At 40.6% G+C, this 19269-nt stretch overlaps 2 protein-coding genes across 3 annotated transcripts in view; both read left to right on the top strand.

The window, feature by feature from the left end:
• MCPH1 (microcephalin 1) overlaps window positions 1-19269 on the top strand; it is a 102442-nt gene that overhangs the window by 9961 nt on the left and 73212 nt on the right. For both annotated transcript variants that reach the window (XM_033142992.1, XM_033142993.1), the window contains 6 exons: window positions 625-765; window positions 1528-1623; window positions 2202-3149; window positions 9190-9299; window positions 12627-12664; window positions 13906-14068. In XM_033142992.1, the coding sequence (XP_032998883.1) occupies window positions 625-765; window positions 1528-1623; window positions 2202-3149; window positions 9190-9299; window positions 12627-12664; window positions 13906-14068 (1496 nt within the window). The remainder of the gene's footprint in view (window positions 1-624; window positions 766-1527; window positions 1624-2201; window positions 3150-9189; window positions 9300-12626; window positions 12665-13905; window positions 14069-19269) is intronic.
• On the top strand, window positions 10225-10652 carry LOC117043387 (small ubiquitin-related modifier 3-like). The gene is given in 4 exon segments (XM_033142995.1): window positions 10225-10353; window positions 10356-10437; window positions 10440-10488; window positions 10490-10652. Coding segments are annotated over 4 exon segments (273 nt in total). The 5' UTR covers window positions 10225-10239; the 3' UTR covers window positions 10518-10652.

Genomic DNA, 19269 nt, shown 5'->3' with positions numbered 1-19269 from the left:
TCATATCTCTATATTGTAGTGCAGGCTTCCTCAAACTCGGCCCTCCAGATGTTTTTGGCCTACAACTCCCATGATCCCTAGCTAGCAGTGGTCAGGAATGATGGGAATTGTAGCTCAAAACATCTAGAGGGCCGAGTTTGAGGAAGCCTGTTGTAGTGCAATAGTAGCTAATGTGAACACCTCCATACGTTCTTGGACTCTCATCAGTTTCAGCCAGCATGGCCAATAGTGAGGAATTATAGGAATCGGAGTCCAATAACTTGTAGACAACACCACATTGACTGCCTCTGTTGTATTGTATCTGTTTGGTTCTTTTATCGACTGTGACTGAATCTGTCATGTTTCAACTTTAATCTCTTGGCCACAATAAACTGAATTGAATATTGAATTGGGTGAATGTCCTGTCCTATGGGGGGCTATAGTTGATTGGCTAGAACCATGAACCAGAACGATATTGTTAGGAGGTAAAGATACACTGCAGCATTCTAGTTGTATTTCCCACTTGTTTATATACGCTTGGAAAGTTTTTGGAAACTTGCTCAAAACCTGTAGCTATTGAAGGTATTGTTAGCTTTACAAACTGTTACATTGAATATTGAATCCTCCTTACAATTTGCCTTTTAGAAACAGATGCACCAGTTTTGTTATTTGAAGATGATGGTTCATTAGTCTACAGCCCAGCAAGTAAAATAAAGTATCAGTGCAGTGCAATGGAGAAAAGAATAAAAGAGATGAAGGAGAAAAGAGAAAATCTTTCCCCTACTGGTATGATTCTATGTTTCTTGTGATTTGTGAAAGGGCAAAAATTATTTTACTTTTTTACTGCTGATGTTTTCTGGGCATTGTCACCATTTTGCCAGTATTTTGCCCCTGAACCAGACCAGATAGTGCTGGAAACATACTGATATATTTTGTTATAGTGTGTAAAACACCTGAGTTGGATGTCTTAAGTTTTGCAGCTTATTCATGGCATATGTTCTCTAAACCCATACATATTGAAGCCTTGTTCATTTGCTCATAATATAAATACGTATGAGAAACGTTGCATTAAGCTTTAGGGTAAATGTTGTGATGGGATGTGAAAGTTTTCCTAGACCCAAGAACATGTTACTTTTTTGTTCTAAACTAGCACATTTGTATTTATTTTAATCATAAATAGACTATTTTCTTTTCATGTTTTCCTTCTCTGCAATATCAAAAAGCAGAAACCAGTAGAAGTGTGGGGAATATTCTGCCTGTCAGATCTAGATTTAAGAACTCCTTTAAGCTGTTAACAATCCTTCACTGAAGATATACAAGTCTCTCAGTATCTTTATGACTATTAAACATTGAACACTTAACACATCTAAAATATTTAAAGCTAATTTGAATTTCTAAATGGCTTGTAAATATAGTACTGTATAGTAGTATATGTATGGTGTCTGCAGCAACACATTAGTATTTAATAAATCTATTCTGAACCTTAACATGTATTGAAATACAAAAATTGAATCTATGAGTTACTTAGCTAATTATTTGCACTTTTAGCTTCACAGATGTCTCAGGGATCTGACTCTAGTTCTAATCCAGCAATGCATGAATCAATTCTTGTTTCTACCAGTTCAGCTTGCGCATTGTCATCAGGTAAAAAGACTTCTAGTATTGTGTATAAATATAAATATAAAATATGGTCTCATGTTAGATAGTATATTATAAATAAGATGTTTTAACAATACATACGGAATTAAATTGGCTATGTGGCATCTTTCAAGGCTTGCACCAGTGGACATGGTGTTTATGATGCTATAGTCATACAAAGGTTAAGGATTGCATGGGATGTTTTACTGAAGAGAGCTGTTGAAATAGACTTTTCTCAGTTATGAGGAGGAAATGCTAAGTTTCTTGATGCTCTAGTACATGTATTTCTAATTGTAAGCATAGAAGTATGACTTTTTAAGTCTCTTGCCTTGTTCAAAACTTCACTGATACAAAGTAATCTCAGGAATTGACCAGTCACAAGTTACTTGTTGCCAAAGGGTGCAATTTTGCTCACAAGGCCATATTCACCAAACCTTGCCCACCCAAACATAAGCTGAAGTCACTGGGGATTAAAGCCTCTAGCAAAAATGACTTAATAGTGTTGTGCCAATTTCTTTGAATCATCATTAAGATGCTGGTTGTTTTCTGCTTTTAATGCAATGTTAATTGCTTTCTGCTTGTAGGAGAGAGCAGTGACCATTTAAACTCAAGTTTCACTAACTTGTTGGGAAATTCTAAAAGCAAAAAGCTGAAAAGGGAATGTAGCAAATGTGTGCCTGAAGTTGAAGGTCCTGGAGAAGTGCTAGGGAGTTCTCCAGTTTATGCAGGTGACTCCAAACATACAACTCCGAAAGAATCCAGTGGCAAACATTTAAGAAATACGTTTTGCTTGGAAGGTGGCTTGCTTCCCACAATGGCAGAAGCTGAAATGTCCTCTGCAGAGAAACACAGTGAAATGAAGGATTGCTTTACAGCTAAGACTGCAAGTCACCTTTTCCAGGCACACAATGACTACAGACTGTCTTCAGAAAAACTGGACCACTTGGAATTTGCTGAAAGTAGCAGCAACTATCACATAAATTCAGAAAGTGAGCTACCTTCTTTTAATCAAAGTCTTTCTCTGGTAGCTGAATGTTCTTCCACTGGCAGAAAGCCAAGGAAACTGAGGAGAAGATCAAGTATTGGATTGAATACCTTGGTAATACGTGAGAGTGATTCTCAGAATGACTTCTTGAAATCAGTGCTCACTCCTGTTCAGTATGCTAAAGACCAAGATACTTCTTTTGAAGATTATTTTTCACCTTCTAACTGTAATAAGCATAAAAGTATACTTAGCCTTCCTTTTCAATGCCTGCAGAAATCACAGAGTCCTGAGCCAGTGTTGCAAGGGTCAAGTAAAACCACTGCAGTATGTAGCAAAAAGAGGAAAAGGGTGGCTGAGATTAATGAGAATACTACAAGTAGGGACCACATGCTGTCTGTACTCCCTTGGAGTAAAGAAAGTGAAACTTTAAAGTGCATGTCAAAAAGGAAAAAAGGAGACACTGAAGAGACCCCAGACTGTCTTCCAAAGCCCAGCATTCAAGAAAAGATTTCCACACCCAGTATAAATAGATGCTTTCCCACAACTGGTAAGTTGCTTCAAAGACTTGAACATCCATAGGGAAGCTACTTAAAAGCATTTGAGAATCTTCATTCTGAAGTGTAGATTGAGAGAGATTTGTTGTTGTTGTTGAGAACACATATTGGTTGAAGAAGACTTCCCTATACATGTAAACAATATTTTGAGTGGGGAAAATTGCAGCAGAAAATACTTCTTAGAGGCCTAGATTTGGAAAACAAATGGAGTGAGAATAAGAGGCTTTTTGATAGTATTCCATAAATGTTTTTGTAACCTCATCATGTGTGGTGTGGATCTTGTTTTTTTAAATCCACCCCACCCCCCACTGGCCCAGTAGTTCAGCTCTGGCACAGAAATAGGGCTTGATCCTGTGGACCCTCCAACAAAAAAGGGGGAGGGATTTGGATGCATCAGTATCGTACCCCCGGAGCTTTCTGCAGGTTCCGTGAGGTTTTGCTGTCTACATGAAGTTAATGTGTTTTTAAAAGTGGAACCGATTTCTTATAAAATCTAATGCTACCGAGAGTTCTTGAATGGTAGAAATCAGAATTACTGTACCAAATTTGGCTGGTATCATTTTTTTAAAGATATATAAATCATGGGGAATCTTCCGCATTTGACTTCCTAAGTATATTATTTACTGTATATTATATTATGGTAAGAATGTGATTCTTACAATGCACGTTGAGTTGTTCATTGAATTACTGAGATTTTAAGGCCTTGATGCTTGGGTGAGTGCCTGGAAGTTGTTTCATGGTCATGTGTTTTATGTTAAATAGGATTTAATGTTTAGGGCTTGCACACTTCTGTAATTTCAAGCAAAATACAATGTATAGTGCATATACACTTGTGTAGGGTAAATCTTTTTTAGTCAAGTGAAAGTGGGGGTAAACTGGTGAAAATGAATCATATGCAGTTAAATGTGTTTTGTGAATTGAATTTTTAAAGAGAACCCCTGAACAGAATTATTACAGATTAAAAATGTATATGATTATTTAAAATGTAGCATATGTAATGAATATAATTTCAGATCATCAGCAAAAATTATTTGATTCTCAAAGCAGGTTTGTCTGTTGCTTTTGTCTCTCAGTTTCAGTGATGTAGATAGTGATTTCAGAATGTACTAAATGTAAAATAATTCATTTATTCTAGTAAAGAGCAAGCTTTTTTAAAAAAGTCAGCATCTTCTATTTATTACAAGTGTTGTTCAGTTCAGTGGGTCTTGCTCCCAAGTATGTTTATATGGGGTTGCCAGTTTATACTTCACTGGCGCTAGTGGAATTTACTTCTGAGAAAACTTGCTCAGGCTTTAATGAGATTGCTTTACATGTAGTCTAAGTAAACCTCGTTGTCATGATTTCTGAAGTCAATGATCAGCCGGAATTCAAATCTCACATTTGGAGTGAATAAATTGATCATTGCATGGAGAAAATAACAACGCTACTGTAAGGTCCTTGGATGGTTGCTCATGAGAAACCAGGCAAAACTCCATCCGTTTCTTTAGTAGCTTTATTGTGCATACTATGTACAGTTCAGAGCTCAAAAGTTCATGTCTGTATCAACCATCTGCAGAATCCGGGAGAAATCTCCGCCTCCCCTCTTTTCATTTCACCCTCCTGCGTATTTGGGGCGACGGAAATAGCGTGTCTCCCTCCTCGCCCATTGAGCGAGAGGAGTGCAGGGTCTCTCCAACATCCCCAGAGCCTCGGCTCTCCAGCTCCTGAGCTGCCTGCCCCTCCCCACTGGAGACTTCACTGCTCCCTTCGCTACTAGTCAGGTGGGGCTGAGGATCTCTGTAGCATCCCGAGAGCCCTTCCACCACCCTGCGCTGAGTCGGGGACAGTTCCCTGACATCTGCCTTACTAACGTCTAAACTGAATGCAAACTTTCCAGCAGTGATGTGAGGTAGAACAATGAATGGATTGATGCCAATTGCAAATATAATACAGAGCAAGTTTCAAAGTTGCAGCTTTATTTGCTAAATTCAAGTTAAATATACATGCTAAATAAACATTTCATCATTTGACCATATAATGAAACGCATCCAGTATTTCTTAAAGTTGGTTCACAAATGTATGTACTGGCCTTTCCTAGTGATAATCTGTTAGCATTGGAGCTACAGTGCATTTTCATCCCATACTCCTTAAGTAATACCACAAGCTCCAGATTGTATGGGAGGGGTTTGTCCCATAGCTCCTCCTTGTGGGTATTTAGCTCAGGGCATACATAGCTTAGTAAACCAGAGCCCTATGCATATAACCAGACACTTCCATGGATTCACCATGGCTCCATCACTTTGCTGCAGCTTTTTACACTAAATCAGATATCGCTTATATGCAGGAGGGGAGTTTCTTACCTTTTTCAGGCAGCTCTGGGAACTATAGAAAGGTTGTTAATCATATATGCATCTGTAGCTATTTGGATCTCTGTCTGATGGTTCTCTTTGGAGTTATTGTCTTTGGCACCTTGAAGATGAGGAAATAGAATATGGCATAAGCTTTTGAAGGCTGAGTCCCCTTAAACATATGCAAGTATAGGGTAGAAATCTTTCAGTCTTGTGAAAATATAAAAATGTCACTCAGATATAAAAATAGTCTCGAGCCCACAAAAGCATGTGCCATAATTTGCTCATTTTTAAGGTGCAACAAGACTTGTTATGTAGCAGCAAACTAAGATATCTACCCCTTTGGATATTGTTCAGAAATAAGTAATAAATCCATACCAAGTGCCATACTACTGCTATCAAATGCTGTTGATAAGTGCTACTATTTCCACTATCCAGTGAACCCTACCCTGCCTCATATTACAGCATCATTTATGTCCTAAAACTTCTAGATTGTGAATCTTCAACCATTTCAGACTCAGGATCCAACTTTAACCCAAACATGCATTTGGGGACCAATTTCTTAATAGTTTACCATATATTTGCATGGTGGTAGTGCTCCTGTTGTGACCCATCTTGGATCAGGCCTGAAGGACCAATATTCGAGCTGATCTAAATCTCTCGTATTTAGGGTAATCTCTCATTCTGTCCTTGTTTCAAATTCACAAGGTGAGCGTTAATAAAAACATTCATGGCGGTTGCACATGGAAGAATGAAGTGCAAAGTGAGTTTCTATTAGTCAGAAAACTATTAGCTGAGTTTCTATTAGTCAGTAAAGCTTGGCTTTCTCTCTTCCTGCTCTACAAAGCCCCCCAAAAGCCTTGGTTCCTGAACATTTTTTAGGGGAGAAGCAACTGGAAATGGATGCTTGTAGCAATCCTCTTCATGCAACCCAGGACTTGACCATGTTCTGCATAAGACCCAGCCTAGTTCCATTTTGAAAGAGATATTTTCTACCACCCTATATTACCAGACTTTAAAAAACTTAATACTACTCCAGTAAAGTATGCTAACTAGAAGCTTTCTCTGCTGGGTGTCCAAGTTAAGTTTACAGTAGGCCCCGGTGATGTATTTGTAGACTCCTGAAAATGCATTAATGTATGTTCAGGGAGTTTCTATAACCGCTGATTACAAAGTCATAAACATTTCACCTCAAATGATACAGTTTCCTGAATTAGTGGGCAACTGAATGCATGTACAGTCATAATCGGCAAGGCTAAAAATTAAACTTGATATTTAGGCAAAAAAATACTATGGCTAGAATCCAAAGAATACAGGAGGAACACAGTATATGGGTCTGGAGCTTACTCTGAAAGGGTCTTGCCCCTTAGGAAGCATGAATCTGTATGGTAAATTTTTTTAAATCAAAATTAAGGTTTTGTACCTACGCCCTCCCACAATCTGGCTCATAAAAGTCACAGAGTAACTTTGTTTAGGGACTAGAACTTCTTAAAGGAGACTTCAGTGACATCAGTCTGTACTTTATCCTAATTGTTGCAAACACAGATTTAATATCGGTAGCTCTGAAACTTACTTTTTTGCCAAGAGAAAAATGCATACAGTCGAAGTTCATATTTCATTTTTATCTAGTATCATCGCTGGTATTAAAAGATGACAGGTGTCTTGAATATCAGCTTTTCTTAAATATACCATTTGCATTGTGGAACAATGGAATTGTGGGTGAATGTACAGGAAAAAATAATATGGAAAAGTTCGCAATTGATTTATGAAAGCGTGTTTGTACTAAATGAATACTATATATTCCAAATAATGGCTATATAGCAAAGTAAAAGACAACATTAAGGCTGCAGTCCTATGCACACTCACCTGGGGGAAAGTCCATATGAGCTTGAAGGGGGGTTACTTCTGAGTAGACATAAATAGGATTGTACTGTAAGCAATCTAAATTATATTTAAACGTACCGGTAATCATCATTAATGACATTATTAAACTTGGCACATTTTAACCGACGGCAATGGGTTCACCTATTTGTTTAAAATATTTTGTGCTGAAAATAGTAGACTGTATAGTTCCATGATTAAAATAATTTACATAATATTGGGGAAACCCATATGTTTGGAAGGAGATCCAGGGTGGGATTCACCTAAGGAGCCCTGTCAATGGAAGCTCTTCCCTCCTCTGTGCACCCCTTCACCCCTTGACATTAACTTGGGGGTGAGGTGGGAGAACCCCCCAGAACAGCATGTGTGGGACGGAAGGGTGGGATCATTGAAAGGCTGGTGCAAATGGAAAGTTTGTAATAGCATGGCATTTAATTCTACATAGCTTGAAACAGTCCATCAGTCACATTTTGAAAAATGTCCATTCTACAAAAATTGCTTTTTTATGTACTGTCAGGGAACTGTCCCCGGCTCAGCGCAGGGTGGTGGAAGGGCTCTCGGGATGCTATAGAGAGCCTCAGCCCCACCTGACCAGTAGCACCTCCTCATCCAGCGGAGGGAGCAGTGAAGTCTCCAGTGGGGAGGGGCAGGCAGCTCAGGAGCTGGAGAGCCGGGGATCTGGGGATGTTGGAGAGACCCTGCACTCCTCTCACTCAGCAGGGCAGGGGAAGTCATACGGGTGGGGGACAAGGTATAGTTATCTTCACAAGGGCTGCCCCTAAGAGGCAGGTGCAAAAAGTTAGAGCACCAGAGGTTAAGGCCCTTTGAGGTGGTGCTACTGCGTTTAAGCTCAAGCTACCCGACTCCATGAAGATACACCCAGTGTTTCATAGGTCTCTGTTGTCAAGGTATAGGGGTGAAGGTCGCTTTCATGGGGGGAGCAGGAGGGGCCGCCGCCACCCAGAATGGAAGAGAGTGATTTCTACAATGAAGCGACAGAAATTCTGGATGCCCGGTGCCGCAGGGGTGAACTCGAGTATTTGGTGGCTTGGGAGGGGGAGCCGGATTCTGAAAATGTGTGGGTGCCAGCAAACACGATTACGGAGGAATACTTGGTGGAGGAGTTCCACGCACTGTTCCCAGACAAGCCCAAACCACCTGGTAAGGCTTTGGAAGGGGTGTTCAACACCATTGATGAGGAGGAGGCAGACTTTTGGGGCTTTCAATCCACGGGGGTGGGAGGAGAGGATTCCGAAGAAGAAGTAGACTGGTCCTTCTCGGATCTATCGCCAGTACCAGAGGGAAGAGGGGAGTGGGAAGCGGTTTTTGAGTCCATGGACGAAGATGTAGGTGACTTTATCAGTTTCCCGCCATCCCCGATTGATCCCCGGGACTGGGAGGAGGGGTTTGATCCCACTGAGGAGAAGACACTGTTTTTGGGGGGTTTCCCTCTTCACCCATTAGGCCCGTTCCTTCGGAGGGGGAGGGGGGCTTTGAGGGGGGGACACGCTATTTCCATCACCCCAAGTACACAGAGGGGTGAAACGAAAAGAGGGGAGGCGGAGATTTCGTATACCGAAACTCTTATGTTGGGGTCAGAACCGGGAGGGGCCACTCCCAGATTCTGCAGATGGTTGATACAGACATGAACTTTTGAGCTCTGAACTGTACATAGTATGCACAATAAAACTACTAAAGAAACGGATGGAGTTTTGCCTGGTTTCTCATGAGCAACCATCCAAGGACCCTACATGTACAGTGCTGCATCCAATCTTACTCCTTTTCCAGATTACTTACTGCTGTTTTGAATGACCTTGGTTTCTAGGTGGTGACAATTTTTCCATGGGTGATGTCAAAGATGGTTCATGTGAATTTTTGTGTGATCAAGTGAATGTTCCTAGTGAGAAATTACTGAGTACCGGGAGACTCAAAAAGGTGAGTGTGCCTAGTCTGAATATCAAGGAACACATACAGTATGCATGGAAGTATGCATATAGGAAGTGCATTATAGGGATACAGCTCTGGAGAAAGACTTCCTTCCATGCATAGCATTCTTAATTTAAATCACCCATCCATCTGATATTTGCCTCACTGGGGAGGGGGGGGGGAGAGGTGCCAGTATTGTTCCTTTCTTCCCCGTCCTCTCCATGGTGAGTTTTAGCATGAAGGGCGAGGGGGGATTAAATCAGGGAATCAACAGCAAGGCTTTTTATGATTGAGCCTTATCAGTGGGGCATGCAGCAAAATGTTGCCGTGTATTCCTACAGAAGTGTTCCTGTACAGAGTTCCAGAAAGCCATTCCGTCCAAACAACGTGGATTCTACTCTGCCCCGACTTTGTTTTCCTCAGTTTCTTTTTCAATTGAAACTCAACATTTCATAGCTATGGCACGGCACATAGCTATGGCACGGCTGTTTCTTGTTGGGGGGCTGGGGGGAGCATTGCCTCCTAATTTAGGAAATATATATAATTATATTTCATGGTTCCCTCAAGCATGCTGATACCTCCCTCTTTTCTTTGTGGTGGCCCCAATTTGGCTCCCGTCTTGTTGGCACTCAACTCCTTGACTTCATTATTGTTGGGGATCAATGCTTAATGGCTCCTAAATTCGGTTTGAAAAGCATTCTGCCTTGATGTATTTTATAATGTTCCTTTTAATTGTTTTATTATAGTCTATATTTTAAGCTGCCTTGGAAACATTTTATTTTGAAGGGTGGGATATCAATGGATAATTTTCCAACTCTACAATTTTATTCTATTATTTTATCTGTCTAGATAGATAGATGCATTATATATTATGATATATTTTAGGAAGACGGCGGCTCCGAGCGCGTGCAGACTTGCTCCTTGAGAGGTCCCTGCCTGACATAACACCATGTCCGAGGCGAAGCCCGAGGAAGGAGTAAAAATGGAGAATGACCTTATCAATTTAAAAGTAGCTGGCCAAGATGGATCAGTGGTCCAATTTAAAATAAAACGGCACACACCACACTAAGTGAACTAATTAAGGCCTATTGTGAGAGACAGGGTTTGTCAATGAGACAGATTAGATTCAGATTTGAACAACCAATTAATAAACAGACATACCTGCACAGTTGGAAATGGAAGATGAGGATACTATTGATTCAACAGCAGACAGGTGGCATGTGCTAAATATCCTGTCCTTTTAGGAAGAGGAATGTAAAATTTCAACTCACTTTATCATGTGTCCTTGGATTTGCTATTAAATAGTAAACAAATGAACATGCCAATCATACAGGAATCTCCTCATGTTCTGAAGACTTTTATCCAAAAAAAAATCCTGTCCCTGATATACTGTGTGTGCAAGTTGAAGCTGCATCTGTGGAAAATTACTACATCATAAAAATGGGTCCAGTCAAAATTAAATTTTCAAATAAGTTGTTGTCTGCTGTCATCTTGTTTCTATAAATTGGTGGCCTAAATACAAGCCTACTGTAAAAGAAGGATACTTACTCCTGGCTTTTGTTGTTTCTGTTTTACTGCTTAATTATGTAATGTAAATATTGAAATATTTTTCCTTGCAATAGTAAGTTTCTCCTCAAAACAGGTGGGTTGAGAAAGAAAGGATTTTACCATTAAACACATGTATTAACTTTAAAACTGTTAATGGGATATGCAGAAAGGACAGTACTTTCAGATACATGCTTAGTGACAGTTTAAGGTAATGCAAATGTACATGTGTTTTTTCATAATAAAATAGCATAGAATAACACAATTTTTTAAAAGTTTAAAACAAAAAAGATATATTTTATATGTCATATATATTCCTATAGAAATATTTCCTATATTTTCCAAGTTCAAGAGTGAATGTCACTTATATTGCACAAGAGGGAGATATCAGCAACCGGGGGCGGGGGGAGAATTATTTAACAAGCTGCCCATTCAGCATGCTTAGTTGCCACTGACTTTGTGGGGAGAGGAATGATGGAGAACTAGGTGGAAGGAAATTGTTACGAAGGGTCATGTTGGAGGTTATGTCCAACAGACGTGTGCACTGAGGAGGAAGACTGCACACTGCCATTTTATTACAGGTCCCACTTATAGTCTATGGGTACAAACAAATTATCAAATGGCTGTAAATTTTTGAGTAGTTGGCAGCTTAAAGTGTTATTTTCAGTGTTGCTCAATTCCATGTACAAACACAGGAATCAAAGTACTTTTCTAATGTCTCTGATGTGGTTGAGAGAGGGTGTGGGGCTTGAGCAACCCTTTGTCTGTGTGTTCTTTAATATACTTCAGTAGGGGAGAGAGAGATTGAATTTATCTGCCCAATGCTTCAATCTGTTCACTTATCTAAATGAAAAAGAGTGGCTAATGCTGACATGTTGCTCTGAAATAATAAAATCACTTGGTGTGTCTTGCAGATTGGAACACACCAAAACTTAATATGATTAGTTAAGGATGTTCAGATTAGGTAATGGTTGCATCACCTCTGTAGGCAGTGGAGGCAAGTCTATACAGTTTTATGAGATATAGAGGCAAGTTCAGGCTCAGCAGACTTCATGTCTAAAGCTACATCCTCCCCAGTATTAAAGAATCAAGGCCGTCAACATGAATAACCAAGAATCCTCTTATTCTTGTAACATGCTGCACTTAGTATTTTCATATTGGGGATATTCACACAACCCTCATTACATGCTGTACACACGAAAGATGCTCTCTCTCCGTCAGTGCATGCTGTGGCCATGACCCCTGCTGACCAACAAAGCAGCAAATTCTGGGCCATTCAGCAATTCCCCACATGTGAATAAGCGCTATGCATACAGAATGATCACAAAACTCAGAGCTGACAGGGTATGCCCAAGCGTGTGCATTGGCAGCGGGAGTGTGAAGCTAGCCGTCATGATCCCACAACCCCGTCCTGTGTCCTTTCAGTGTATAAGAGCAGGGAAGGGGGGACAAATTCCCTCTACTGGGTGTATGATACCATGCTGACACCAAATGGCCACAGATTTGATTAATTTGTTTAGGAAAAAACTTCCTTGAGCATGGCCCAGCACTCAACCTTTCTTCCCAACAGAGGCTGTGTGAACAGAAAACAAAATAAAATCTCGCTTTTACTGGATACTTCTGGCATAACCTTCATCTATGGTACTATATAAACCAGTAAGGGGAAACTTTAATCTTTGTATGATTTACATCTTTGTGTCTTCAGTGGAAGGTTGATAACTACAACTCTGGGTGGAAATATTTCATACTTGTTTGACATGCTCTTCCTTCTTTCCTTCCTTAACCCTGTAGCCTTCAAGAACATTGGTCATGACAAGCATGCCTTCTGAGTAAGTACTAGATATTTTGGTGGCATTCCTGCCTGCGTATATCTTGGTTTGTAGGCCCAGGCAGGTGTTACGAGCCAGTGAAGTGTAAACATGTGAGGCGGGTCAGTGGAACGTTAGTTCCTCTTACCTTCCATCATTGTCCTGTCACACTCAACTTATGGAGGATGATTTTGTGAAGAGGGGAGCTTCTGCTTTCTGTGGAAGCTCCACACCTCTTTTGGAATGCTGAAAAAATGAGGGTTCTCAAATGGGGGAAGAACGTTTGCAAACCTTTGCAAATACAGGAAGCTCCCCTCCTCACACAGCCATCCTCTATAGGTTGAAGGTGACTGGGACGGTGATAGAAGGGGGCAGAGCTAGTGCACTTGTCCTTGCTGTCCTTCTTCGCATATTTACTCTTCATTGGGTCATAATGGCAGCATGATAGAACTAGTATTACAAGGCTACTTAAATGGCAACGTTTGATTGACTACGGTAGGAATAATAGGGCAGCATTCAACTAAACAGTTCTGCTAGCAGAAGCACCAGAGAACTTCTTCTTCCCTGGATCCTCCGGAATGGATTCACAAGGCATCTGGGGAAGGGGTGGAGTTGCATTATGCAACCAGAAATGCTTCTGCTAGTGGAATTGTTTAGCTGGATACCACATATAGAATTGAGCACACCAAGCTATAACTAGCAAAGCTACCGTTAGAAAATATAATATGTTGTGATTAGAAAGTTGAAAGTTAAGTAGATACAGAGTCTTAACTTTTGGTCCTTGGGCTCTGAAGTTTGCTGTAGTTTTCTTATTGTTTTTAAAACACACCATAACAAATCTATTTTTAGTTACTTTCGTGCAACAGGTACTATAGAACAAATGCTATTTTCTAAGGGATGCTACAAATAAGCCAGATGTTGAGGGCAGCTGCCATAATATGCGGATGCACAGCAAGACTTCTCCACGTACTTAGAAAAGAGCATCTGACAAAATTGCACTTTCCTTTCTGTCTAGTGGTGGTTTCTGAAATGCTTGACTGACGGTGCAACCTTCTGTATGTTTATGCAGCAGCTCCCAAATCTTTCTTGTCCTAAGGCTTGTTGCATCCTAAGTCAAGACCAGCATATTTATGCTGATGTTTTTCATTGCTTATGGTTATGTAATGATATGCATTTTGCAATAAAAAAATTACAATTTCGAAAATATTCTTTGTTAGCCACATTAACTTGCATTATTGTCTCCTCTCCATCTCTCTTTGAAGGAAGCAGAATGTGGTTGTTCAGGTGGTGAAGAAGTTGGGAGGCTTTCTGTTTTCAGATGAAGTGCGTGACAATACAAGCCATGTGATTGCAGGGAGCTCCCGTCGTACTTTAAACATATTGATGGGAATTGCTCGCGGCTGTTGGATTCTGTGTTACGAATGGGTAAGTAATATGGCTGACCATCCATGCATTGTTTCTTCTCTTTCCTTAACTATTTGATGGGTCATCTGATATTTTCTTTGGAGGTCTTTAAGCAGAGGCTTGATAGCCATCTGTCAGGAATGCTTTGATGGTGTTTCCTGCTTGGCAGGGGGTTGGACTGGATGGCCCTTGTGGTCTCTTCCAACTATGATTCTATGATTTTTAGCTAGTTCTAAATGAACGCATAATCCTCCGTTACGTGAAATGTTTCAGGTGTGCTGATGATCAGGATAGCTTCAGGTTTTGCAACAGTCATACATAAGGCAATCAATACAAAATTCTGAACTTAAGCACTGTTATTTCCACATTTCTTTTGCATTCTGTCAATGTACAATGTTCCCATTGAGAATTTCTCCCCCCCCCCAAGCAAATCCAAACTGCAGGCATGGAGTTGGGGGCCAGGGTTAATTGGGAATGCAGCAGAGACCGAAGGATTCAGGCCAACCTGCACCCCAAACCAAAGGGAAATTAAATTTAGGATGGATGTTTGCTTTCTGTTGTTAGTAAGTAATCAGGAAACAGAACTAAAGCAATAACTAATTCCACCCATATGGTAATTGATGGCTGTTGCTAGATCATTACATTGGGGAGGAGCCCCTTGTGTGAGTAAAAGGGATAAGCTTCTAATTTCCACATACACACACAGCTGCAGCTCTCTGTTGCATATCCCATATCATGCATCATATCATATCATTCCCCCAACTCTCAGGACTGACTTTACAAGGGAGAGGGGGAGGTGATAAAGCTCCATTGTACAAACAGATTGCTGCTTGCCATTTCCTGGATGGTATCCAGTACAGTACTGCAACTTTTGCTGAACATCTGCAGATGGTTTGATGAACATTGAACTGAACATACATATTAAGCCATGAGTATGTGCTTTATTCATCTAGATTGGGGTGGGGAACCTCCAACTTGCAGGCAAAATTTGACCCAGCACATGTGATGTCAGGTGCGGAACAGGCTGCATCAGCTATGCAGTTAACTTCTCTATGGGGAACTCGACCATGCAGCTGGTCTTTCCAGAAAGCAGGAATGAAGTTGAAGTTAAAGCCTGAGGGGTCAACTTGCATGGCCAAGTTCCCCTTGGGGAATTCGATTGTGCAGCTGATCCCAGCAGAAATCAGCTTTGCTAGCCCTATGCTTGGCACAGGAAGACCATAGCTGTCAACTTTTCCCTTTTCTTGCGAGGAATCCTATTCGGAATAAGGGAATTTCCCTTAAAAAGGGGGGAAAGTTGACAGCTATGAGGAAGACATGGGGCTGGCAAAGGCTCTTGGGAACTGCAGTACTACTGGCTGTTGGGCACTTGGAAAGTGTTGCACAAGGGATTTTGTCAGATGGATGGGCGTCAATCCTCTGGTATCATAATGGCATGAGGTAATTGACAAGTGGGTCATCCTGCTCACTCATCAAAGGTGGCCCACAGGGTTGGGACAGATAAGGATCTGGCCTGCTAGGCCAAAGGATTCCCCACATCAATCTAGATTTTCAATTCACTGTATAGGAGTTGCTTTCAGCATTAAATCAGCCTAAAAATAAACTCCAGAAATAAGAGCGAGGGGTTTACATAATTTTTCTACATTATTTTAAAATCTAATGGGATGAAACACAGACATTCAAAAGAATGGTAAACTAGTATTCAAACTCTGCATAGTTATTTTAAGAAAAATAGATTAAAAGCAAAAGGCAACTGAAGCCCCACTGTCCCAAGATTGGGAAGGAATCAAATACAGCTGCAGAAACAGGAAGTCATTTAATGCAAGGGGATTTCTGTGCCAGATGGATCATATTTTCTGAAACTATGTTGAAATAAATGATATCTGGCTAGATGTTTCTGAATCAGGTCTGTAAATACAACCAATATAGGTATAGCATTGCCTGCAATTGTACATTAATAAGTACTTTTAAACTAAAATTTATACACAACTTATTTTTTGAAGATTTGAAACTGCATTGTCTAATGTTTGCTTTCTGTTTTCCCCTATTTGGTGTTACATTAGCTATACCGGATTCTCTTGAAATGTTGTATTTCACATGTATCTTCTTTTCTCAGTCTTTCCATTAGCAGTGTTCAAATTGACCTGGATAACTTGTGTGTCTTGTGTACTGTGCATTGCAAACTTCTCAAATAAAATAATCTGGTATTTGGGCAGGACAAATTGGAAGAGCCCTTGAGTTCCAGGAACAGGGGAAAAAAGAATGGGGGGGCGGAGTTGAGCCTGGGAAAGGCTCCAAGAATTTGGTGATGGAGCCAGTATTTAATTTCACTTTCTCCTTATTTCTGCTTGTTGTGTGTGAACTGGGGATTGTAGTTTATCGCAAATGCTGGTTTAATTAAACAAGCCTGCTTCATAACCCATGGTTTAAAGTTAGCATATTTTGAAATGGACAAGAGTTTGAGACTAACCCAAGGTATTTGGTTTATATGCAGAGAAAGTCACTTTGAATGTTAGCAATGTCACCCTAAAGAGGGATGCGGATGGCGCTGTGGTCTAAACCACTGAGCCTAGGGCTTGCCGATCAGAAAGTCGGCGGTTCGAATCCCCGTGACTGAGTGAGCTCCCGTTGCTCAGTCCCTGCTCCTGCCAACCTAGGAATTCAAAAGCACGTCAAAGTGCAAGTAGATAAACAGGTACCGCTCCAGCGGGAAGGTAAACGGCGTTTCCGTGCACTGCTCTGGTTTTGCCAGAAGCAGCTTTGTCATGCTGGCTTCATGACCCGAAAGCTGTACACAGGCTCCCTCAGCCAATAAAGCGAGATGAGCACCGCAACCCCAGAGTCGTTCGCAACTGGACTTAACTGTCAGGGGTCCTTTACCTTTAACTTTTAAAAGTCACCCTATCCACTCAGGAAAACAAGATGGGTGTGCAGAAAGCAGAAGATTCACTCAGGCATTTTGCCTAGCACTAAACCATGGTTTATTGCTTTGTTTGAAACTGTCCATTATTGCTCCAAGAGCTCCAAGACAATTGAGAGGCCTTCATTCAACCATTAATGCTTCTGAGCCGCTACCCCTTTGTTGATTTCAGAAGGATTACCATGAGTTGGCAAAGATTTGGCAAGTCACTGGATGCTGTTAGCAATGTTCTTCCCTTACTTACGAGACAATAATTTCATTAAATATTTTATTGGTGAAAATTTGTGACAGAACACATCCCAGTCTTTTTCTTAAATAGAAGCTTGTGGCGGAAGTGACACACATAACAGAGGATGTCATATTGTTCCTGTGGAAAAAGTCATTGAACCGTTTTCAACTGAACTTGTTTTGATCTTTTGTTCAGCTCTCTTTGTAATGGCCCTTCCGGGTATGGGCATGTTAAATCATTGTTATGAACATCCCAGCTGCTGACCACTGATCTAACAATGAATGGCTTTGATTTTTGCTGTCTGTTTTATTGTTTCACACATTATCTAATTTTGCATAGCACCGAGAGACAGAAATTGCCAATGGAGTTAGCTACTGTAATTACAGACAAGTTACAGCTGAGGAAGGACGGCCAGTTGGTGCAAGGAAGCCTAAACTATTTGTTCATATCCTTGCACGTGTGTCCTATGTAGTGTGGGAGCTGAGAATACATATTTTTAAAAAACTTAAGTTTTATTAAATTTTCATAACTTGAGACAGTTTTGAATTGATCCAGATTGCCAAAATAAATCAACAACTGTGCTTTGCATCCGAAACCTTTTTCTAACCATATTGCCAAATAAAAGAAACAATAAACTTGTATAGTCTTGTATCCAAAGAGCACCGGCTACAAGTGGATGGCTTTTTAGGGCTAAAAAGCCATACACAAAGGAGGTTTTCTGACTTCCACCAGGTTTTTTTCCAGTTATAGGCTGCTGAACCACAAACATGCTATCCAGGGGAGTCACTCACACACTCTAAGGAACACAAATTTGGTAGATGCTTGAGGCTGTAGCAAGAAAGTAGATTTTTACTGCAGTTCATGCTGCACAGATAAAGGTAACTGTTTCTCTCTACTTCTCTGTCTCATGGGGCTAGTGGCATAGTTGCAATGCATTTGTATCACCCTACTTCAGGAAGCCGATATAAGATATATTTGAATTTTTCATCAGATCTGTCCAAAACAGCCAAGCAAGCTTGGTTTTCCAGCTCAATCCTACATCAACCATGTTACAGCCCAATCATGTCTACTGTGAAGTAAATCCTACTGATTTCAATTGGGCTTACTCCCAAGTAAGTGGGTTTAGCACTACAGGCTTAGTCAGCAGCAAAAGCAACAAAGGGTTGTGTGGCACCTTTAGCTTTCATGATCATCCTATGCCATAATAAGACAGCATCTGATGACTGTAGTGCATGAAAAGCTATACTGTGCTTCCTTTGTTACTTTCTAAGTGCCACAAGACTTGTTTTTTAACATCAACTTTGGTATTCTCTTGTAGCGGTCCTCATTGCGGAGGCACCTCACTCACCGAAGTACAATTGGTGCCAATCTTGTTTACCTCAAGCCTTTGCCTTAGTTTGATGGAGTGCAATTCCACAGTTGTAGCTTGGTTTTAAGAAAGTTTGGAGTTGCCTATGACTGCTTTAGGTGTGGTGTTTTATCTGTTTGATAGTGAAGGTATTGTTTTAACCCCTTATGCTGTAGCCCACTGTGAGATCATGAATGAACGGTGTGCTAGAAAAGAAATAAGCAGAGCTTGGGCTCAATGGACGGGATCCGAAGACATGGGCAGTTGCTTTCCATTTTCAAAAGAGCACTGAGGTTGTGCTTCTTGAACAGCTGTTTGCCTTGTAATGCAGCAAAGTTGCTTCTCAGACTGAGGGCACCTCAAAAGGAGTCTGTGATGCAGCATGGATGTCTGTTTAAAGAGGGAGGAAAGGAAAGAAAAAAATGCCCCAAATCCCAAACACCTGAAATAACACTGTGGGTCCGACCCATATCGACAGACTTGGAAACCCTTAACCTTCATTGAACTTTTCCTTAGTGTTTTTCCTTGACTTTTAAGTTTTCATCTTGTCTTACTGCACAGTAGAATATCACTTCTGAGAAACGGTTTAAGTAGACTAAAATTTATAGCACCATGTTTTCTTTGCCATGGTACGTCTATATGTCTAATTCATAGCTTTCCAGAATCTGACATGGGGAGTGGAGCCCCAATATAGTGCCGCCTGCTCAACTTCTGATTTATTTTAT

This window comes from Lacerta agilis, chromosome 3, assembly GCF_009819535.1.
Source record: "Lacerta agilis isolate rLacAgi1 chromosome 3, rLacAgi1.pri, whole genome shotgun sequence".
NCBI classification, from domain to species: domain Eukaryota; kingdom Metazoa; phylum Chordata; class Lepidosauria; order Squamata; family Lacertidae; genus Lacerta; species Lacerta agilis.
This window is presented reverse-complemented; position numbering and strand designations above follow the sequence as displayed.